This window comes from Lycorma delicatula, chromosome 8 (genome assembly GCF_047948215.1).
Source record: "Lycorma delicatula isolate Av1 chromosome 8, ASM4794821v1, whole genome shotgun sequence".
Lineage (NCBI taxonomy): Eukaryota > Metazoa > Arthropoda > Insecta > Hemiptera > Fulgoridae > Lycorma > Lycorma delicatula.
This window is the reverse complement of record NC_134462.1, coordinates 93,639,471-93,664,256: the sequence shown is the minus strand read 5'-3', so window position 1 is coordinate 93,664,256 and position 24,786 is coordinate 93,639,471. Positions and strand designations below refer to the sequence as shown.

Genomic DNA, 24,786 nt, shown 5'->3' with positions numbered 1-24,786 from the left:
ATAAAGCCTTTTTGTAATTATCACATATTTTTAACTGTTATTTGATTTTATAAATGTCTTTACTTTTTGGAGGATCCCCAAAAATGTTGTGAGAAAAAATTTGTATTAGATGACTGGTTCAAAATTAATACTAGTCCAGTCTGAACTGGTTCAAAAGAAATAACAAATGTTTTAATTACAAATAATCATTTTTCCCAAACAAGATTAATTTAAAATTGAGTACCAAAGATTTAATCAATTGGTGGTATAGTTTTAATACACAATGTAAGTACTATTTTAAAATATTTTATTCCTAATTATTAAAATGTTGTTTTTAGACACAATTCGTTTATTGTATACTATAGTTATACGTTTTGATAACAGAAACAGAACTTTCTTGAAATAGGCCAATTAAAAAAAGTGTTTTAGTGATCTACAACCTCTTTTCTAGGTAAATTTGAGTAATGGAGAATACTCTATTCACTTATATGTACGTCTATATTTATTAGAATATATGTATGTTGATATTCAGCAGTTCTTTAGGCCAATTTTGATCATTTTTTTATGAATTGTAAAAAAACCTTGACACAAAAAGGAAATGACCAATTAATATTTCTCCAACCAAGTAATTGCTACAACCAAGTTAAAATTAAAAAACATATATAATTTTTTTCACTAATTTTGTTAATTTTCATATTAATATTTACTCATAATTGCAGTCTTGACACTTTTACATATTCCAGTAGTTTTACTTTTTTCAATTTCCTTACAAGCACATTTATTAGCTTTATTATAAAATAGGATCCAAATAAATTTGATGAAAGAGATGTGCATTTTCAATAGGTAATACTCTGGTACTTCTCTGTGATCTTATGTGTTTTAGATTATTGGTGGACCAGTTCTGGAAACCCAGGTTCCTAACCTGAAATTCCTTTGAGATGTTTGAATTCTTTTACAAGTAGACAGAATGTAATCCAATTAGGGGTAGGGCTATCTGTAAGAACAGTTCCATCGTTAGAATCATTGCTTTCTGAAAATCAGATTTTATTTACTACAAAATCTTATATTTATTTTCCCATGTAGTAGCTATTTACACATACATATTTTTTGTAAACAGTGAACCAGTTTTCTCATTCCGTCAGTGAAGAATGCAGATGGTCTTTCCTTGATCCATGACATCACCGTGACCTTCAATTAATCTGTGGTGAAATGAATACCCTTAATATTTCTCTTTATCTGCAGAAAGAAATGAAAATTGCAGGATACCAAATCTGGTGAGTATGGAGTGTGAAATAGGTTCAAAGATCTTCGGCGAATACATGCAATGTTTGTGGCCAAACATTATTGTTTCGCTGAATTATTGCCTCCATGGATTATCAAATACAATACACATGAATCATAAAGTATATTAATGTTTCTACATTGCACATAATTTACAGTCGACCCGGCTTCCAGATAGTCAGTCAGTAAATTGCAGATCACTGAATTTTTTCCAGAGTTGTGTTTTAAATTTTTTTAATTGTGATGAACCGTAGTGGTAGAATTCCATACTTTGCAATGGAATGCAGAGGAAAATGTCAGTAGCATTCATTCACTTTTTCCAAAGTAAAAGGTAAGAAAATATTCAATCACTGTATATTGTTTTAGATATGTTGACACAGCAGGTGTATTTGACTCTGTAACAATGACAACTGATAAAAAATGAGAATGTAGGTCAATGAGTTTTGGAATGTTAGCAGTAGAGAAATCAAACTACAAGTTGGCAACACCTGTTAGTTGCTTTGTGCGAAATTTAGTTCTGTTTCATTCTAGTGTGAAATACATTTCAAATGCCCGTTGTACTTTATTAACCCTATGAATCCAACCTATCAATCAACAACCTCATTGCTATTATTCAGATCACTATTGTATAAAAGCTAAAATTAGATCTTGCTGCAATAAAGCCACACAAGAGATTTAAATGATTAAGATAAACAAATTGAAATAAGGATTAAGATTGAAATAAGGATTTAATAGATTAAGGATAAACAAACTGGAAAATAATTTAGATTTAATTTACTAAGCATCTGGCACTGTTGGTATTAATACAATTGTATAAATTAAATTTCTACTCACCAACAATTTAAGAAGTGTAAATCCTAGTATACTTTTGGAGCTGTTACTCCATCTTCAGGAATTTTCTAAAAGAAGTTAATTTAAATTCAAATCAATAATTGTTTTTAAATTAAACTGTTATGTTCATAATAGTCAGTCGTCAAGAATAAAATTAATTTGTACATCAATAAGACAGCAACGTCATGTTTGTAAGATGTTTGCGACTATTATGAAATAGATTTAATATTAAATGAAATGTTGTTACCAACCTGTTAATAATTAATTATTACATAATTTGTTTATAAAGGATATCATTATCAAATCTGACCTGTTCATTCATCAATTTATTATTATTATTATTCAAATATACATGAAATTTTTCTGAGATACTGGTTTTATAAAAATTATTATTGTATTCTAATATTTTAATATTTGTTGGGATTATAATTATGTCCAGTCTCTAAAATGTGTTTAGCAAAATTAGATTTTTCTTTATTATTTTTAATAGTACAATTAATATGTTCTTTAATTCTTATGGTGAATGAATGATTTGTCATTACAATATATTTTAAGTCACAATTTTCGCAACTAGACTATATACTGCTTGTTTTTCTAAATTATAATTATTATTTTGATTTATTGTAATAGAATGGTCTTCATTATTTATGTATTTTATTATTTGTTGTATACGCTGTTTTTAATTTAAACGCTTTTAATATTTTATTAAATTTATTATAATTTATATTATATTCAATCTTAGCATATTCATTTATTACTGTTCGTTAGCTTTATTTTGTCTTTTATGCGTATTTTATTTTTTATTCTGTTGTATAATTTAGTACCATATCTGTTATTTAAAGTTATATATTTAATGTTATTCATTTCATTATTCAATTATCATATTTTAAGTATTTTAATGTTCTATAAATTAATGAATTAAATGCTGCCATTTTTTGGCAACCTTTTATTAGTGATAAAATTTTAGTTAAATTTTATGTCCAGATAATTAACACTGTAATTATTTTCTCTGTTTAAAGTGAATTTAATATTATTAATTAAAGAATTCGTTTCTGTAATTATTGTAATTTCTTCATTGTTAAATTGTTGATTATATATTATCAAGATGTCATCCTCATATCTTTTATATAAAATAATTAGATATTTATTAATTGTATTGGATATCAGAGTTTTCTAGTTCATTCATAAAGATATCTGCTAAAATAACTGAAAGTGGAAATCCCATCCTTATTATTAAATTTAAGATAATTGTATTTAATACATAATTCTAATAGATTTGTTATTTCATAAACTATACTTTTATTTATTTTTAATTCAGTTAGAATATTATTAATTATATTTATGGTTTTATTAGTGTTGATGTTTGTATACATATCTTTTATATATAATGTAATAAATTTAGTTGTATTATTTATATTTATATCATTGATTATATTTATAAATTCATAACTATTCATTAAACTGTATTTATTCTCAATTTTAATATATTCTTTAAATTTATTAGTTAAAAATTTATTTAATTGATATGTACGAGTATTAACATAATTTATAAGGGGGTCTTATAGGCATGTTTTATTTATGTATTTTGGGTAGTGCTTTTAATATTGGAGCATTAGTACTGGTATTTTTAAATATTTTTTGGTGTATTCATCCTTGATTAAGTATTTGCTTTTTTTAATATTAGATGTTATTTATTTTTTGATTTTATTAGTGGGATCCTTTATTTCTGTAAATTTATTGTCTTTTATAAATTTGGTTTTATTTATATATACATTATTATTAATGATATCTGGAGTATTAGTCTTATCTGATTTGACTATAAATGCGTTATTATTTTTTAATTTGTTTTTTATACTTCTATAAACATTATAGTTTTTATTAGAATCTTTATTAATGATATTCAAGCTTTTATTATTCTTAATATTATCAATTACATTAATGAAATTATTTCTTAATTTATTTTTATTATCTGTGTTATCAATTTAAAATAAATTATTTTCTACATTAATAATCGTGTTTTAGATAATTTTATTTTTGTTTAAGGTTGGTACGTCTTCTTGATGTACAAATTAATTTTATTCTTGACGACTGACTATTATGAACATAACAATTTAATTTAAAAACGATTATTGATTTGAATTTAGATTAACATCTTTTAGAAAATCCCTGTAGATGAAGTAACAGCTCTGAAAGTACTAGGATTTACACTTTTTAAATTGTTGGTAAGTGGAAATTTAATTTATACAATGGAAAATAATTGCTTATCTAATGAATTCAGTTAAATTTCTACCTCTGATATCACTTTTTCATCCATTTCAGCATGCAAATCATCTAACTACCAAAAATAACCCTACCATCTTTATACCTAAATAATACATAGAACGACAGGCTAAATTAATAAAAAAAACCATGTTGAACATTTCTGATTGAAATAACCTTAAGAAACATTACCAAAATATAATACAAAATAATACTTAACAGAATATAGAAAAAACTTACTTTCAAATAATTCTTCTACAGTAGTATCACTTTTATTTTTAATTTGTTCTTTAACCAGTGAAAGTTTTGAATAGAAAACTGACCAAAATTCATTTTTTGGTAACTGAAGGGCGTAAGATGTAATAAGTTTTGTAACTGGATCCCACATCAACTTAAAATTGACATATAAGACACCCAACAAATACTGCAAAGGCAATGTACAATATTTACTTTCAACTAGAGCCTGTAAAAAAAAAATACATATTATAAAAGAATAACAATATTAAAATTGGTAAAATATAAATAAAATGGTTCTTAAATAGCTTTTAAGGAGAAAAAGGGATTAATTTACTTCCGCAGCAGTTATAAAAAATTACAAATTTATAAGCAAATGATTTTTTAAATCGTGTACTAATTATGTTCGAGTTCAAACATTTGCATAAGTGATTAAATACAATATTTCTCTTTTTCATATTAGCTATTAATACTTCATAAATAATTTTATTATTTTTTTAATGTTACTTGTAACTAGTAATCAAACCTAAAAGATGGTCTAAGAGGTAACACATTACTCATCTGGTGAGTTCTGCTTTATTAGGCAGTTCAGTGATTAATATTTCTACTGATAATCAATAATCCTATGCATCCTATGTTTAAATTATCTTAATTTTATACATACATATGAGTGTGACTTACCGGGCAGCATTCTATCTTCTGTAGAATTTTTAATTTTTCTCTGTAATCATGCACAGTAGTTGGTAAAGATTCTGCTTTTGCAATAAATTCCAAATATCTTATAATTTCATAATTTTCTTCATTACCAATCAGTTTTAATAAAAGGTTTGTACACAACAATCGAACCTATTCAAATAATATTAGTAATAAAAAAAAATATATAACACAAAAATATATGAAGTGTTAATAATAAAAAAATAACTATATTTCGTAAATAAGTAATATACAACTTGAAAAGTGCATACATAAAAAATGTACCTCAAAATATAATTTTTAAATGTTCAAAACTTTTATACAGTAATACTCTAATGAACAAATAAAGGCTAAGGAGTTGGTCAACCTCTATCCACCTCAACCTTAAAGACTTTTTGTGCATAACTGTCCTGATTCCTACACCCCAGTTCTATGCCCTTAGCATGTTACAGAACTTAGTAAACTAAATAAGAACCTATTAAAAAAAAAAAGAAGAAAACAAGTTTTTCTGACTTCTACTTAAGCGCTCATAATATTTTTCACTTAAATGTTAAGAAATTAATAAACATATTCTTTGCCCAAATAATCAAGTAATAAGATTAAATAATAAACTTCCCACTTCAGTAAAAACTATTTCTCCTAAAATGTGAAGATATCTGTTTCTGAAAATATTTTCAGAATAAGTTTAAAGAAGTAATAAATACTCAAATATGGAGCTTCCAGTAAAGTTACAACAACTATTCTTTCAGTTAATTAACTGATAAAACAAGGGTAGTTAAAAAAAAAACATTTCAAATGCAGTGGCACAAATACTATGAGTCTTCTGAGCTATACAAAGAGAAAATACAATTCCTTCTGTATCCAATTAAACCATGTGAGTATTCAGTTCAAAGAATAATTTGTTGGTTACAATTTTAGGGCCCATGTGTGGCCTTTGTTAATTTATTTTCAAGAAGAGATGTATCTGTAGTTAATTTTTATGGCCAAAAAAGCAAAAGTATATAAAATCTCAAAAAATTAATTAATTCATCAGTCTGCACTAATATTTCATAATTACATCAAGAATACCAAAAATTTGTATTAATGGTGTATTTGTATTTTACGGTGTGAAATTCACTAAGCAAATCTGTTAACATAAGAGTCAATTTTAAAATGTTAAATTTCACTGTATTTAGTGAAAATGAAATGGTTAAAACAATACTGAAATTAAATAGATTCAGTCAGTGGGATAGGTTAAGTTTTCAGAGAAAGGAGTAATCTGTAAAAATGTAGTTATACTACTTGTGGAAGGTTATGTAAATAGAAATAAATAATGCATTTTGTGCAATCTGCCATAATTTATTTTCAGTAAAATTAAGAGGGTCTTTATAAATTGGTCATTATAGTGAGTAATCACAAATTTAGGAGGAGATGGAGAATCTATTGTACATTCTTGTAACAATTTTTCTTCAGTATATGGAAGTTTCCTCAAAATAAGACAGTGGTGATGAAACATATTTAAGTTTTAGTTATACAATTTTATTTCACATAACTATTTCACAATATTAAAATATGACAGATTAATTTGATAAATATTGTAGAGATCTGAGGTCCACTATGCAATCAGTCCATTTATTTACATTTACATGCTTAGAGATGATCAGCGTCTTTCTTATACAGAGTTATTCAAAAAGAAGGAGCAGATTTTAAATATTTATTTGTAATGAACGACAACAGGTAAAAAAAATCATTTATCTTTACATTTTTTATCTTAAAACATCTGTTTTTTCCCCTGTGAATTTAAATTTTACTTTTATTAGTTTTTAGTCAAACAGGCTAAATGACTTCTTAATTTAGCAACAAGATGTATAAAATACTTTTCTTAATAAAGTAACAAAGGTTGAGTAAAATTATACTAATAATTAACAAAAGCTTTGATTTTTTGCAATTTCTGTGTACTCTTTCAGAAGTCTGATTCATTTCATTTCATCCACCTCTTCTTCATTATTAATCCATTCGATTATTTTCATAAGTGACATGTCCTGAAAATTTTAAGTAAAAAGCATACACAGGTATACTTCTTTCTTTTTCCTGTTTAGCCTCTGGTAATTACCTTTCAGATAATACTTCAGAGGATGATATGTATGAATGTAAATGAAGTGCAGTCTTGTACAGTCTCAGTTCAACCATTCCTGAGATGTGTGGTTAACTGAAACCCAACCCCCACAGAACACCGGTATCCATGATCTAGTATTAAAATCTGTGTAAAAATAACTGACTTCACTAGGACTTGAACGCTGGAACTCTCGACTTCCAAATCAGCTGATTTGAAAGATGCGTTTACCACTAGACCAACCAGTGGGTTACACAGGTACACTTGCCTTCATTTATACAATACTATAGAGGTTTCATTATTAAATATTGTTACAGGTAAATAAAAAAGTTGTACATCCTAATAAATTCTCCCTCCTACTATCAAAAATACAACTTTGTAAATACTACACTGTCTTTTAACTACAGTTTTTGCAGCAATACTGTGTAAAGCAATGATCAAGGTTTTGTACTAACAGTGAAACCCCGAAAAAGTGAAAGTACATAAAATTTATTGACTAAATAAGCATTTTGTTTTTAAATTTATTTAATTTAATTTGTGTAAGTAGATTAGACAATTTTTTTTATTTACATTTTAGATATAAAAATGTATTTTTACTTAATAAAAGAAATAAAAACAAAATCTTCAAAGCTGCAAATGGTAAAAAGATTAAAACAATCAACTTGATTAATTTAAAAAACATATTAAAATTATGATTTGGATAAGTTTAATGCATTGGGCTTTGTTAGCCAATAAAACATAAAATACATTTTTTTTCAGAAAAAAAAAACTCCAGTTATGGACACTAAAAAAATTCATATATGAATTGAATAAAATATAAGTGTAGTATTTTTAAAGTAATAATAATAAAATAAAAGTAAATAAATAATAAGTAAAAAACAATTTTTTAGAGAGTAAAAAAGTGGATTTCTTGAAAAAAAAAATTTATCAACTTTAATTTTATAAGAAAATAATTTAAGTTGATGAAATTAACAAGCTTATATTTATAATTAACAAAATTATAATTATGCAAATATTTAGAAGAGAAGCAACAAATACTTTTTACATTGAAGGAAAGAATACTGGCAGAGGGTGAGAGAATAAAGGAGGAGAGAGACTCCATAAACAATAATGAAAAGAGTTAAGCTTTGTATAAAAAAATGTATGTTGTCAAAGGGCAAGTATCAAACACACAACCAGAATATATCGTTTTTTAGTTTTATTAAAACTAGATTTAAGCAGAAATAACTCTTTAGAAGCTATTTTATTTTTATATAAACGCATCATAAAAACAATTTCTCCATTTATTTTTAATAATATTAAAGAAAAAAGAAAACTAAAAATAGGTTTTATAAATAATTCTCAATGATCTATGCAGCTAGTATTATTTTTTGTTCATAAAAACAAAAGTTCAAGGCCGATATTAAGTATTTTGTGCTTGTTAATTCATAAAAATAACTATTAATAAGAAATTTCTTTTTTCAATTCCGAAAGTTTTATTTTTAAATTAATATTTGCAAACAAGTACAATTAGCCTCAAAGCATGTGAAATATTCATATCATAAATGAATCCAATTTAAGCAATGTCATTATTACTTAAGAAAGACATTATTAGACATAAAGACATAACGATTAGACATAAAAACATTATTAAGAAATTAACTTTATTATATTTTTAGGTAATATAAATAAAATATAAATTTCAAGTAGAGATAATTCAAACAATTGACATACATACCTGATGAAACGGTGATGAAAGACCATCCACTAAATTACCCCAACATATATTTTTTATTTCATCGCTAAACATATCTTTATTATCTTGTATACATAAATCTAAACAATGTAATACAATCAATGGCTGTGAGTGTTGTTTAATTAATGGTGTCAAGGATTTCACTATTATATCTGGTAAATTAAATTCTTTAATATTTTTAAACTTCTTAATAAGAATACAACATTTTATACAGCATAAAAGGAAAAATAATAATTTAGAAATTTTATTATTATCTTCTATTGATTCGTAATTACATAATTTATTACAAACTGTTTTCATTAAATCTTGAATTACTTTTAATGCATCTGTTTCACAAATTGGCTCGATGTGTGGTATTATCAACAATATGCTAAGTAATTTTTCAATATCATTTATCAATTTATTTTCATCTTCTGTAGAAAGCTCATTCAGTAACAATTTACTAAATGTAACATCATTTAGTCTAAAAAAAAAAAATACCAACAGTTTTAAAACAAAGTGTTACTTCCAGTAACAAATAATAAAATAAAATTTTATTGTAGACATTAGTGAATACAAGAAATTGTATATATATGCTATTTAAAAAAAAAAAAAAATTATAAACAGTGCTATTTTTAAAAATATATAAACTGAACTACCTATTTTTCTCCACGTGTGAGATCTTAATTATTACCCATACAGTAATATAAAATATATTCATTTAAACTTTTAGTTTTTTCCTTAATCCTTATAATTTGAAATCTTTTATTAAAACTCATCCACAACACGTAAATAACAAGAAAAATATTCCTTATAAAATGAAGGAAGAAACTTCAGTTGATATTTCTAGGTTTCTGCAAAAGTTGTATAAATACTTAGTACTACTTGACTTTTTAAAATGCTTGACAATATTTATGACAATGATATTTCAGCTAATAGTTTTACATGATGAAAAATCAAAAAGTAAAGGGACATTTTAATTTCCCTCGCAATCATATACCTTGCAGCACTAACAACACTTTTACCAAATCATAACCTCACTTCAATTGTTGACTTTAAGTATTGTTTTATTATTAACTTTGTTTGACTGCACCAAGGAAAAGTATGAGCAATGATACATTTTTTTTAATTCAGAGAGACTGAGACCAGCAAAAGTTATTCATAGAATGCAACAGCAATGTTGAGAGAGATTTTTGATAGGAAGCAAGACCTACAAATAGATTAATCACTTTAAAAATGGTAAAAATGAACTACACAAAAAAATTTCCTCCAGGAAGAAATTTAAAAGCTTATTAAAAAATAGACTAAAAGCGCAAGGATGTAGTTGGGGATTATGCTGAATAATAAGTATAATCATTAATGTAAGTGCAAATAAAAACATTGTTTTTAAAATTCTACTTTACTTAATTTATGTATGAAAATAATTCTTGTTGATTAAAACATTTTTGTGACTTACTTGTTAGAATGAAAATCAATGATGTATCTGTTAGATTCATTTGCTGAAAAATAAACAGGAGGAGCTTTATGCAATATAACTTTAGTCCAAAGATTTAAAGTGTCATTTGGATGCTCCTTAATTGAAAAATCAATAAACTTTCTTAATATGAGTAAATCGAATCCAGAATATGTTGTTGTATTTTCAATAAATTTCTTTATTATGACACGATTGGAAATGGACAGCACCTAAAGACAAATATAAATTTGAAGAAATTATGAATAAAATAAAGATTAATAAGTTAATGAAAAAATAAATAAATAAATAAAAATTCATACTTAAAAAAAAATAAATAAATAAAAGGATGAAAATAAATATGGATTGTACATGATAAGCTAAAGAGCATGTTTATAAGAAACAAACATGTTTAAGTGAGAATAAATCAATGCTCTCCCTCTATGAATCATGAGACCTTGCTGTTGATGAGGGAGCTTGAGTACTCAGTGATACAGAGTAGCTGGACTGAAGGTGCAACCATATTGGAGAGGTATCTGTTGAGAGCCAGACTAAGGAATGATTTCTGAAAGAGGGCAACAGCTCTTTCAGTAGTTGTTAAGGGCGTAGGTCAGGACGACTTAAATGGCCATACAACATCACTCAGCCCTCTGAATACTGCGCAGCTGAAAGCAATGGAAAACTACAGCTGCTTTTTTTCCAAGAAAATGTAGCTCTCTGCATTTTCATATAGCAATGATGGAGGCACCTTCCTTTGTAAAATATTCCGGAGGTAAACTAGTCCCCCGTTTGGTGGGGTACTAACGGGTCACCAGAAAATTAAAAAATAACATTCTACAAGTTAGGGCGTGGAATGTTAGAAGTCTAAAAAAGGTTGGTAAGTTAGAAAATTTAAAGAGGGAAATGGATAGGATAAATGTAGATGTAGTAGGAATTTGCGAGGTTCGGTGGGAAGTTGAAAACGACTTTTGGTCAGGTGATTTTAGAATAATTAACTCAGCTTCAAATAATGGGCATGCAGGAGTAGGTTTTATAATGAACAAGAAGATAGGGAAGAGAGTAGAGTATTTCAAAATGCATAGTGATAGAATCATTGTAAAAAGGATAAAATCGAAACCTAAACTGACAACGATTGTTAATGTCTATATGCCTACAAGCACCCATGATGACGATGAAGTAGTGTGTGTATGCGAAGAAATTGACGAAGTAATTAAACATATAAACGGGGATCAAAATTGAATAATAGTTGGAGATTGGAATGCAAGCATTGGAAAAGGCAAAGAAAGAAATATAGTAGGTGAATATGGGCTAGGCAAAAGAATGAAAGAGGAGACTGATCTATAGAGTATTGCACGAAGTACAATTTAGTAATTGCCAACACCCAGTTGAGGAATCATAATAGAAGAATATACACATGGAAAAAGCCAGGCGATACTGCAAGTTATCAGATAGATTATATCATGGTTAAGCAAAGATTTAGAAATCAACTCGTTGACTGCAAAACTTACCCTGAAGCAGATACTGATAGCGACCATAATTTACTGATAATGAAATGTAGATTGGGGTTTAAAAACCTGAAGAAAAGGTGTCAGATAAATCGGTGGAATTTAGAGAAGCTTGATGAAGAGGAGGTAAAGAAGATTTTTGAGGAGGACATCGCAAGAGTTCTGAATAAAAAACATAAAGTAGAAAATGTAGAAGAAGAATGGGAGAATGTTAAAAAGGAAATTCTTAAATCAGCAGAAGCAAACTTAGGCGAAACAAAGAGAACTGGTAGAAAACCTTGGATTTCAGACAATATATTGCAGATGATGGATGAACGTAGAAAATATAAGAATGCTAGCGATGAAGAAAGTAAAAAAAGGAACTATAGACAATTAAGAAATACTATAAACAGGAAGTGCAAACTAGCGAAAGGATTAAAGAAAAGTGTTCAGAAGTAGAAAGAGAAATGAACACTGGTAATATAGATGGAGGATATAGGAAAGTTAAGGAAAATTTTGGGGTACATAAATTAAAATCTAATGTGTTAAACAAAGATGGTACACTGATTTATAATACGAAAGGCAAAGTCGATAGGTGGGTGGAATATACTGAAAAGTTATACGGAGGAAATGAATTAGAAAATGGTATTATAGAGGAAGAAGAGGAAGTTGAAGAGGATGAAAGGAGAGAAACAATACTGAGATGTGATTTTAAGAGAGTATTAAAAGATTTGAAAGTATTTAACTCTGTAAGTAGTGTAACTCCTGTAGAACTAAAATAACCATCAGTAATTACCTTATTTTTTGTTTACAATTTGACAGTCAAACTATAACTCTATGCATAGTGTACTGTGAGGTAGTGTAATTCCAAATAAATAAAGATAACTTAACAAAACGTTACATAAATTCTAAAACAAGTTTAACAATGATTAACACTACTCCAAATTAAATATTAAAATTTTAAAAATCCAAATCTGTTACCCAAGTTAGGTAAAAACTACTTATTTATAATTAAACTTTCTCTAGAAACACATAATTTATACCTGGCAATTATAAAAATATCATCCTAATAATTCATCAAAGTAAATAATTCATTTCTTAAATAAATAAAAAAAACTAAAAATCAAAGTTTATCATTAAGAATACAAAATAAAAAGTAAAATTACATTATTAATACAATGACTTGACTGTTCTTGAGTTAAAAGTAAACGTGGTGATACAATAACCATTGATAAAGTATCCACTATAAGCAACTGTAATTTTTCAAAATCATTTTGAAGTAAATGAATTAGCAATTTTAATAGTATAGCAGGATCATAATGCCATGTTGCATCACGCCATTTAAGTGCTTTCTGCATAAGCTGTACAAGAAAACACAATCCTTTAATAAATTTCTCATCTGAATTATTCTTCCAATTATTTAAAAATTCCTCTGAAACAGTCTGAAAAAAAAACACAAAATTTACAACTCATAATATTAAACTAACAGTTATAATAATATAAACATAATAATCACAATAAGAATAATTTTAACAGTAGCTTATATGTAAATTTATTAATTATAAAGCATTTATAGAATTTTAAACTACACAATTTACAATAGCCTAATATTAATAATATTCTTAAATCAGAGAAGCAAACTTAGGCAGAAAAAAGAGAGTTGGTAGGAAACCTTGGATTTTAGACGATATATTACAGCTAATGGATGTATGTACAAAATATAAGAATGCTAGTGATGAAGAAAGTAAAAGGAACTGTCGACATTTAAGAAATACTATAAACAGGAAGTACAAACAAGCAAAAGAAGAGTGGATTAAAGAAAAGTGTTCAGAAGTGGAAAGAGAAATGAACATTGGTAAAATAGACGGAGCATACAAAGAAGTTAAGGAAAATTTTGGGGTACATAAATTAAAATTTAATAATGTGTTAAACAAAGATGGTATACCGATTTATAATATGAAAGGCAAAGTCAATAGGTGGGTGGAATATACTGAAGAGTTATATGGAGGAAATGAATTAGAAAATGGTGTTATAGAGGAAGAAGAGGAGTCGAAGAGATGAAAGGGGAGAAACAATACTGAGATATGAATCTTTTAAGAGAGCATTAAAAGATTTGAATGGCAAAAATGTTCCTGGAATAGACAGAATACCTGTAGAATTACTGCGCAGTGTAGGTGAGGAAGCAATTGATAGATTATACAAACTGGTGTGTAATATTTATGAAAAGGGCGAAGTTCCATCAGACTTCAAAAAGTGTGTTATAGTCATGATACCAAAGAAAGCAGGAGCAGATAAATGTGAAGAATTCAGAACAATTAGCTGAACTAGCCATGCATAAAAAATCTAAACTAGAATTCTGTACAGAAGAATTGAGAGCAGAGTGGAAGAAGTGTTAGGAGAAGACCAATTTGGTTTAAGGAAAGATAGAGGGACAAAGGAAGCAATTTTAGTGCTCAGAATAATAGTAGAAGGAAGATTAAAGAAAAACAAACCAACACACACACTTGGCATTTATAGACCTACAAAAAGCATTCAATAATGCTGACTGGAATAAAATTTCAGCATTTAAAAAAAATATGGTTCATGCACAGAGATAAAAAACATTTGCTAACAATTACAGGAACCAAACAGCAACAGTAATAGTGGAAGAACATAAGAAAGAAGCCATAATAAAAAAGGGAGTCCAACAAGGATGTTCCCTATCTCCGTTATTTTTTAATCTTTACATAGAATTAGCAGTTAATGATTTCAAAGAACAATTTAGATCCGGAGTAACAGTACAAGGTGATAAGATAAAGATGCTACGATTTGCTGATGATATAGTAATTCTAGCTGAGAGTAAAAAAGATTTAGAAGGAACAATGGATGGTATGAATGAACGAAGTCTTGCACAAAAATAACCTCATGAAAATAATCAAGAACAAAATGAAAGTAATGAAATGTAGTAGAAATAATGAAGATGGACCTCTGAATGTAAAAATAGGAAGAGAAAAGATTATGGAGGGAGAAAATTTTGTTATTTGGGATTAGAATTACTAAAGATGGACGAAACAGGAGTGACATAAAATGCCAAATAGCACAGGCAAACGAGCCTTCAGTCAGAAATATAATTTGTTATATAAAAAATTAATTTAAATGTCAGGAAGAAATTTTTGAAAGTATATGTTTGGAGTGTCGCTTTATATGGAAGTGAAACTTGGACAATGTGAGTAGCTGAGAAGAAAAGATTAGAAGCTTTTGAAATGTGGTGCTATAGGAGAATGTTAAAAATCAGATGGGTGGACAAAATTACAAATGAAGATGTGTTGCGACAAATCAATGAAGAAAGAAGCATTTGGAAAAATATAGTTAAAAGAAGAGGCAGACTTATAGGCCATATATTAAGGCATCCTGGAATAGTCGCTTTAATATTAGAAGGTGAGGTAGAAGGAAAAAATTGTGTAGGCAGGCAACATTTGGAATATGTAAAACAAATTGTTAGGGATGTGGGATACAGGGGGTATACCGAAATAAAACGACTAGCACCAGATAGGGAATCTTGGACAGCTGCATCAAACCAGTCAAATGACTGGTTTCACACCAGTCAACAAAACAAAAAAAAAAATATTAATAAAACTAGGCAAATCAAAAATTATTTGTGCATTCATCGTAGCACAGCTTGCCACACTTCTTTCTGCATATGCATGCTTTAGAGTTGATACTGCTTGGATACACTTTTGAAGTTGACCTTGATAAGTGTTATTTTCCTATTTCTGTTTCAGTGTAATGAAGTTTGCTCTGTTAGCAATGTATACCGAGAAGAAATGAAGGGGAGTGATTTGATTTCACTATTTGAAAGGTATGACAGGGGGCTGAAATTCAGCAGAGACTTTTGTAACAAAATTCAGGGACTTGATCTACTATGGAGACATGTGTATAAGTGGATTGAGAAGTTTAAAAGTGTGATTCATGAGAAGGGAGCACGACACCCATCAACCTTCATCACTGACAGGAAGATTTAGCAAGCTTGAAAAATGGTACTGGCATAATGATGAGTTACCACAGACAATGCAGCATATGAATCAACATTGCAGGATACAGGATTTACTGGCCAGCAATTTGCATTAAATGCCAAGGTCGATTGTCGAAGTAAGAGTTGTTGGATGACAATGGATGCCCATACATAGCTGGCCAGATCATTGACATATTGCCCATTTGGATTTCGAGGTGCTGAATTCTCTGTCTATATTCCAGTTCTCATCCCTTCTGACTATCATCTCTTTGGATTACTCAAAGATGCTTTACAAGGTTGTCAATTTTCTAGGAGAAAGAAGTGCGGGAAGTGGTGCATAAATAGTCGGGCAACCAATCAAAAACCTTCTTCTATGTCAGAATATGCAAGCTTGTAGACCGCTGGACTAAGTGAATTAAAAAAAGGGCTATGTGGAAATATGACTTGGTTGTTCAACTCTACATCATTTTGTAAATAAAAAGAAAAAATGATGAATGGATTTTTTTCTTTACTTTTCTTCATATATTTCCTTAGATCAGCTCCTCCACTGAATAATTAATTTCTCACCTTCTTCCCCCCAAAAAAAAAATTCATCTAAGGATTATTCAAGTCACTAATCCACATCCATAAGATCATGAATATATAAGTTTGCGTTCACAGGCTTATAACCAATTAATAATGTCAACAAAAGAAAAACTAACATTGATTTTTTTTACTTTATAACCTCTACCAACAGTTATAAACAAAAGTGTGCAACCTACATTATTCGTAAAACATTGTAAATAACAGAACTGATTCTTTTGATAGTAAATTATTATAAATAACTCGCCAAAAGAAAAATTATAAACTGTTAATAAATAAATCTAAAATATTCACTTACCTTAATAGTACTCCAGAATATCTCACTATGCTTTGGTGAAATTGAATCTGTCATATTTTCAACCATACTATCAAGTACTTGATGTAAAAGATTCCTAGGAAGTTTTTCATCAGATAGTGATTGAAATAAAAAATATAATAAAGGCTGTGCACAGCTATGGAACTGGTTGAATATACCACTAACAGTTGCAAACAGCAATCGTCCATATCCAGAAACTCCCTTAAAGCACAAACCGTACAATAAAAATCATAATTTTATTAGTTAACAAATTATTCATATTTGTTGTATTCAATTAATAATTAATGTTTATGTGACTGATCTTCAAAAATTAAATCCCAATTATTACTTCAGAACATTTATCAATTATATAATAATAGTTGTCAAAATTTATGGATTCACTGGTAGTAGACCCAGCTTTACTTGAATCCCTGAAAGCAAGGGATGTATCTTTATACATTTTTTCTGATGAAATACAACCGAGGCATACACAAGGCTACAGAAACCTCTTTTGGAAATTTCTTAAAAATTATATATGCCGTTAATATGCGAAGGGTATGCAATGAGGAACAGAATGGACTGAGCAAACAGCCCAACTCGTTCACTCTGCCATTAATTCAATAAATTTCCATTAGGCGCTGTATGTTTTACCAATTAAAATTGAAACAGGAAATATTGGAAATGAGTTTCCTGGTGGTCTTCTTCAACAAGCTAAATATATAAGTACAACTGATGGCATCAGTATGCCAATGAAATTCAAATTGCATTCAGAGGTAAAAACTGTACACTACAGGGACATCATTTCCATGAAAACATTTTCAAAATTATATATAAAAATAACATTGGCCTATTCATTTTGTTCAACACTATTTTTTTACTCTGATTATTCTATAAATAATTAATTATAATATAATTAGGCATAAATAAAGTTTTTATAATATTCAATAAAAAAATTCAATTGAATTATTTCATTACACATTATGTGTTTAAACTACAAATGCTAACTTATTAATTCAATTGAATTGCAACAAATAACAATTAAGTTAATTGTTAATTTTATTAACTTAATTCTAACAAACTATTAACAAATACAAGCTATCTGGAATATTTTTATTATAAATTTTAATCAGGCTTACAATTTCTTAGATACAAAAAAATTCACTTTTAACCCAGAAAAAAAAGAAACTGTAATTACATGTCAACTTATAGTTATAGAATAAATCATAAAAAAAACCAATGATAGGATCTATAAAAAAGCATAAAAACAGGAAAATAATTTACTTACATCCTTAGTTTTGTAAAGTGAACTGAGTATTAATTTTAAAAGACTTCTCTTATCTTTAACTTTACGTGCCACAAATGCAAAAGAATCAGCAGCAAAATTATTGATATACTGTGGTTTGTTATTACTTAATAAAGGAATAAGGCTATCAAATACACTTGTCAAATCTTTAACTATGTATCGCCAAAGTGATTTAAAAAGATAGGCAAGACAAGTAAATGTCCATTCTAGTTGATCAACATCTTTTGTATTGAGCAAACTGATTAATTTTACATGAAACTGTGGGTAATAAACATAAAATTCTTGAGTTAAGTCTTGTGCCAATGCGACAACTAGCCTGAAAAAAAAGAAAAATGTTAATATGAATTACAGTGAAATCAAATGAATGCTTGGAATTATGTGGTTTGATTAGCCCAGATGCAAATCTTTACAATTTTAAATACAAACTTTTAAACAACTATTACTACTTTTTGAGATATGCTGGGTACACTTCAGATTATTTCAATTTAAATTAATCTTTTCCCTTGAAGGACAATATGCAGGTGGCGCAGAAAAACAGGAAAATTTTAAATAATTAGAAAAAATGAAGGTCAAGTAACTAACCTTTACGATGTTGATAATATGTTGTACAAGAGTGGAAATCTCAAAATACATTACTTTTTAAAAATTACTTTTCTTAAGTGCTGTCCAGTTTTGTATACATACTCAGTAAATTGATTCTGAAAATTTTGCATAGCGCAATGTGTTCTACGGTACGTTAGCGATTTCCTTTTCAATCTGTTTTGAGCTGGGCAAGATTTCTTGGTCTAGTCTGGTACACAACACTCTTCAGATGTCCCCATAAAAATAAGTTGCAAACTGAAAGGTTTGGATACTGGGGGAGCCAAGCAATATTAGCAAACTTTGAAATTATGCAATCCCAAATAAACGTCTCACTGCTGCCATAGACTGTCAGGCAGTGAGTGAAGTGGCTCTATCCTGTTAAAACCAGGTTTGTTAAAGGTCAAAGGTTTCGAAGAGAATGGAGCCTAGTAGCAAAAAATGTCTCTAGCATGCTGACATAATGTTGAGATGTCACAGAGACAGCAGACCCCCGTTCTTCTTCAGTAAGGGTGTACCACCCCACAACATGGAACTTCACACCACACAGTAAGTTTAGCATTGTGTAACAGACGCTGGTGAAGGTGAGCAGGATTCGTTTGTGCCCAGTAAATGATGTTCTGCTTATTCATATATCCACTTATGTGAAAATGGCTTCATCTGACATTAAGATTTTCAATAAAGTTAACATTCTCATTGATTTTAGACAACAGTTTTTCACAAAATTGCAGTCGCAATACACAATCGTTAGGTTTCAGTTCTTGGACAATCTGAATCTAGTAAGGATGAAATTTCAGTTTATGGAATTTTCTTGCATACCGAATATCCGAGTTCCAATGATGAGACAATTTTCTGCACCGAATGATGACTCCTAACCACTGCAGCTTTCATGGCACCAATGATTTCAGGTGTCCGTAGAGACAATACACACCCACTAGGTTTTTTTTTCAAAGCCAAACCAGTCTCTTCAAAATTATGGACCCAAGTTTTAACTGCATGTGAAGAAGGAACTTGCCCGCAGGGCAGGATCTCAGTCATCGAAACACTATGTCATTGAAACTAAATGTCCATTATTGCTCTACAGATTAACATCTTTCTTCAACTTATGGTACACCTACAGGGCTGCCAATATTAAATTCAAAATTTTCCATTCCTCTGCGCCACCTATATATGTATGTATAATATATATATATATATATATAATATATATTTTTGTTGTAGATTATAAATATATAGTATTTATGTAAGTAAAGCTATTATCATGCAATTAATTATAATCTACAACAACAAAAAAATTTATATTGGATGCAGTGACAGAAAATTAAAGCTAAAAAATGTATCTTATCTGTACCCAGCATACAAAAAAAAAAACTAAAGTAAATGCTACATACAACGAACATTACTTCTACAGTACTAAGGCTTAGCAAAAACACTATCTTCTTAAAAATTAAGATAAATGTAAGAAAACGAAGGAGAAAATCAATATTTTAACATTAAAGAGGTTTTAGGCTGAATTAATCTTAAATTAATTTAAACCTTTCAATCAGATATCACCCGACATGTACGCATATGTCTTTTACCATATTCCTTAATTTAAAGACAAAAAAGTGTTAACGGATTGCACATTGTCCTGTAATTATGTCTTATATGCACTATCTTTTTGACAGATACAGTTATATAGTTTTTAAGTGTACTTTTTTATTGAAGCTAAAAAATTTTACCTTTAAGTGTATCTGTTGAGTGGTAGAGATTTAATATTTATTACTTAGATAAAAGTGGAATTTTTATCCAAATAATATTTTTACTTAGAATATAATTTTATTATCATGATTTTTTTTTTGCTTCATTATAAACAAAATTGTTTTTGTTAATTTGAAAATCCTGTAAACTAGCTACAATTAAAATTGTCTTTCTATCACAACTGATATACATAACTATGGAATATAAAAAAAATAATAACTCATAGAGAAATGCTCTTCACTGTAAGAAACATGCACAATAAATGACAAAAATATCATTCCAAACTTTTGGCCAACTGTTCACCTGGGATTTTTACACATGTTTTATGATTCATTTATAGAAGCAATAAACATTCTTTGCATTCTAAACTATAATGAAGCATCAATTTAACCACACTCATCTAAATTTATTAAAGTACTTCTGAAAATGTGCACCATAGTAAATGTTACATAAATCAAGGTGGCAGAATTAAATTAATACAAATTTACTTTAGATTAAAAGAAAGTAAAAGTAGAATAGAAATAGTAGAAAATTAAAGCAGTAGTTGAAGAAAGTAAAAAAAAGTTTTCTTACTCAAGGATAGCTTGAACTGACAGAGGATTTTTATTTTCTAGATGTTCCAACAACACTTGAACCACATGATCCTTTTGAACTAATAATTCAGGAAGAGTTTTAATACTACAAAGATCAATTTCATTTCTAAAAATTCCATAACTTTCTGATTTATTTAACGTATTCCATTTTTTATAGGCTACATAAAAAAATGTATCATCTTTATCTTCACTTTCTTCATATTTATGACATACCCGATGAAATACATCAACATTAATATTGGATATACGTTCTGAAAATGGTTGAAACTGAAACAGAAAAAAAGGTTTTGTACAATTCATTTTTTAAACCAAATGAAAATATTATTAAATAATATTATATAATATAAATATTAAATAATATTCTTATTCCAATGTATTAGAAAATTTACAAATGTTAAACCACATGTATTTTTACTTAGGTTGTAACAATATTAGTTGACTTGCATCTTCCATAGTATCATTGTTATTGACTAAATTGGATTAACAATTAACATATTTATTTTCTCAATCTAATAAAATTACAGGGGATAGTTGCAGAGCAATCAACTGGGTAGTTAGTTGTACTATAATTAATATACTGGCTAATATATCAGCTAGTGTTAAGTTTGATTCTGGCAAAAAAAAAAAAAAAAAAATCCATATCTGACATAACGACTTTATAGATGTATTTATCAGTTTTTATTTATTACGCAGTAAGAGGATTTCAAAGAATAGTATAAGGATCAACCTATATATCATCTAAATGTCTTAACAAAAAGTAAATCCAAGAATAAAATTTAGATTCAAAACAGTTGTCAGTAAAAAAAAGTTATTAAACATTTCAATGTGTAAAAAAAAAAAAAATGAAAGACTTATTTCAGCGATGAATTAAATTTAACTGATGTATTCCAGCATTTAATGTGTATAACATAATAGAAATCATCTATCTTTTAGAAGACACCAAATTTTCAACTGCAAGATAAAGGACTACAGTAATTATAAGATTAAGCAAAATGGTACCAGCTAAATCTCATACCTTCAATACGCATTGCAGATATTTTTATATCCACTTCATTTATCAATTAGAGGCAAAAGATATATCCATTCTGTAGAATACACAGAAGAACGTTCGATGCTACTTTAGTATGCAGTGTCCACCATCATTATGAGGTCTAAAGAAGCACCATACCACCTACTTCGTTAGTGTCCCATTTAATTTATTTTAAATAATAGTAAACTAATATTATAAATTATATTCAATTTGCATATAATTTATAATATTAGTTTACATAATAATAATTTAATGTTAATTAGATGGGGTTAGCGAGTGTTAGGTTACAAGGGTTTAGTTAAGTAACCTCATTTCCATGTAATAAACTTCATATGATACTTTTTTCTTGTTTAGCCTCCATGAATCACCACCGTTCAGGTATTACTTCAGAGGATGAATGAGGATGATATGTATGAGTGTAAATGAAGTGTAGTCTTGTACATTCTCAGTTCGACCATTCCTGAGATGTGTGGTTAATTGAAACCCAACCACCAAAGAACACCGGTATCCACAATCTAGTATTCAAATCCATGTAAAAATAACTGGCTTTACTAGGACTTGAACGCTGTAACTCTCGACTTCCAAATCAGCTGATTTGGGAAGACGCGGAAACCACTAGACCAACCCGGTGGGTTTTCATATGATACCTAACCAAACTTAACCTAACACTTGCTTTGCTCACTAACCACGTTTAATTAACATTAAACATATAGATTGTATACAATTATATACACAATGGTATGGTAGTCTGCATAATAAAATAGCATTGAATGTTCTTATATAGTGAATGCACCTCCAGTTCCAAAGGACATAGCTCACTCTACAGAGCCTTAATATACTTCATGATAGTATTAGGTTTCAGGTGTAGAAGGAAAGGTTTTATCTGACAAGACACCTCAGCCACTAATTTAGTGCAATCCTTAGATGAGAAACTTAGTGTGGAAAGTTCAACAAAGAAATTTACCACTTATCTGAACTTTGATAAAGTAGTAGCTGTGCTGCCATGCTTTGTGGTGCCAAACAAGGAGCAAAGATGGCAGCTCATAAGAATTCCTGTGGGGGCTGTCCAAGAAAGAAGGGATTAAAGTTAAACTGGATAAAAGTGACATTTGTAAAAACTACATACATAGCGTATGTTATAAATATGTCATTCTCAAACTGGACAGTCATCCTTAAGAATAAGAAGTATCTCTTGCCAGGCTTAATAAAGAAAGTGAGGAGTGAAGGGGTTTCTGTAAGACCTTTTTCACCAAATCAAAACTAGCAGCATGTCAAACTCACCAAAATGTAGCACTAGAAGTGATATCTTCATTTTTTCACTACCGTGATTGGCTGCATAGTGAGGATTATTAATCCCAAAGAGAGTAACAATGATTGATGCCTCTTGTATCTTAGATGCTTTACATAAGAAAAGACTGCCATACAAAAGACTGGGGTATTACAGTTTAAAGCAAAAACTAGGTGCAGATGGTAATTCTAAGTAATTACTTAATCTTGTTCATACTTTAATAGAAATGCTTAGGATCAGAAAAACACAAGCTCTAGAAAGCAGGTTTGGACAGTGGATGACCTGTGCAAGGTCAAAGACTGTGCTGTGTTATCAGTACTCTAGTCAATTAGTTATTAGCTTTATGAGTTATTGAGACCTGTTGTGATGCTAATAAATTTTGTGGAGAAAATTAGGGTTAAAGAGAGTTAGAGTTAAGGTTAAATTTTTGTGGAGAAAGGTTAGAGATAAATTTTCAAGGCATGGCAATACTTCACCATTACACCATAAAGTATGGCAATACTTCACACCAACCCACGGGGCACTTGGCTGAATTTATTTTTGGACAGAAATATAGTCAAGAGAGAGAGAGAGAGAGAGAAAATCTCCTTAGAAAGAACGCCATAAGTCATCTTCTATGGCTGACTTCGAGTCAGACTCTGACAACTATTAAGGTTAGTTAATCATTTATTTCTCTCTCCACAAAATTCTAACCTTAACCCTTACAGAATGGATTAGCATCTGAACAGTTCATCATAACTCACAAAACTGACTGCAACTTAACTAGAGTACTGATAATGTAGAATAGAATTGAACTTTGCACACGTCACCCACTGTAAATTGAGAGTTCTAAGGTTCAAATCCTAGTAAAGGCAGTTACTTTTATATGGATTTGAATACTTGATTGTGGATACCAGTGTTCTTTGATGGTCGGGTTTCAATTAACTACATATCTCAGGAATGGCTGACCTGGTTCTGCACAAGACTACACTTCATTTACATTGATACACATCATCCTCTGATTAATACCTTTTTGGTGGTTCTGGAGGCTAAACATAAAAAAAAATGAAAGAGAGTGTGAGTGGGAGGGAGTGAGAGAGAATGGGAGAGGGAGAGAGTTTGGACCCATTGTCCAAACCTGCTTTGTGACATTTTGATCTTGAGTTTTCCTAATCCTACGCATATCTACTATATAAAGTAGGAAAAAAATTTAAGGTGATCAAGAATTTGCTTAGAATTATGCGCAGGTAACTTACAAAATCAAACACAAACTTTCACACAAAAAACTATATAAATAAAATAGATGAAGGGAACCAATCTAAAGACTGCTTCTGATCAAAATAGTTTAGGCTACTCTATCCACTCAAATATTATGAAATATTGAAGCAG

General features: G+C 28.8%; 1 protein-coding gene across 1 annotated transcript in view; it reads right to left on the bottom strand.

Moving 5' to 3' along the window:
* The window catches only part of LOC142329325 (small subunit processome component 20 homolog), a 103,927-nt gene that overhangs the window by 76,212 nt on the left and 2,929 nt on the right, over positions 1 to 24,786 (bottom strand). Inside the window, exons 2-9 of the mRNA XM_075373808.1 lie at positions 21,081 to 21,367; positions 18,171 to 18,504; positions 16,889 to 17,107; positions 13,184 to 13,459; positions 10,540 to 10,766; positions 9,087 to 9,567; positions 5,266 to 5,430; positions 4,591 to 4,813 (exon numbers count right to left, since the gene is read on the bottom strand). Of these exons, the coding sequence (XP_075229923.1) occupies positions 4,591 to 4,813; positions 5,266 to 5,430; positions 9,087 to 9,567; positions 10,540 to 10,766; positions 13,184 to 13,459; positions 16,889 to 17,107; positions 18,171 to 18,504; positions 21,081 to 21,367 (2,212 nt within the window). The remainder of the gene's footprint in view (positions 1 to 4,590; positions 4,814 to 5,265; positions 5,431 to 9,086; positions 9,568 to 10,539; positions 10,767 to 13,183; positions 13,460 to 16,888; positions 17,108 to 18,170; positions 18,505 to 21,080; positions 21,368 to 24,786) is intronic.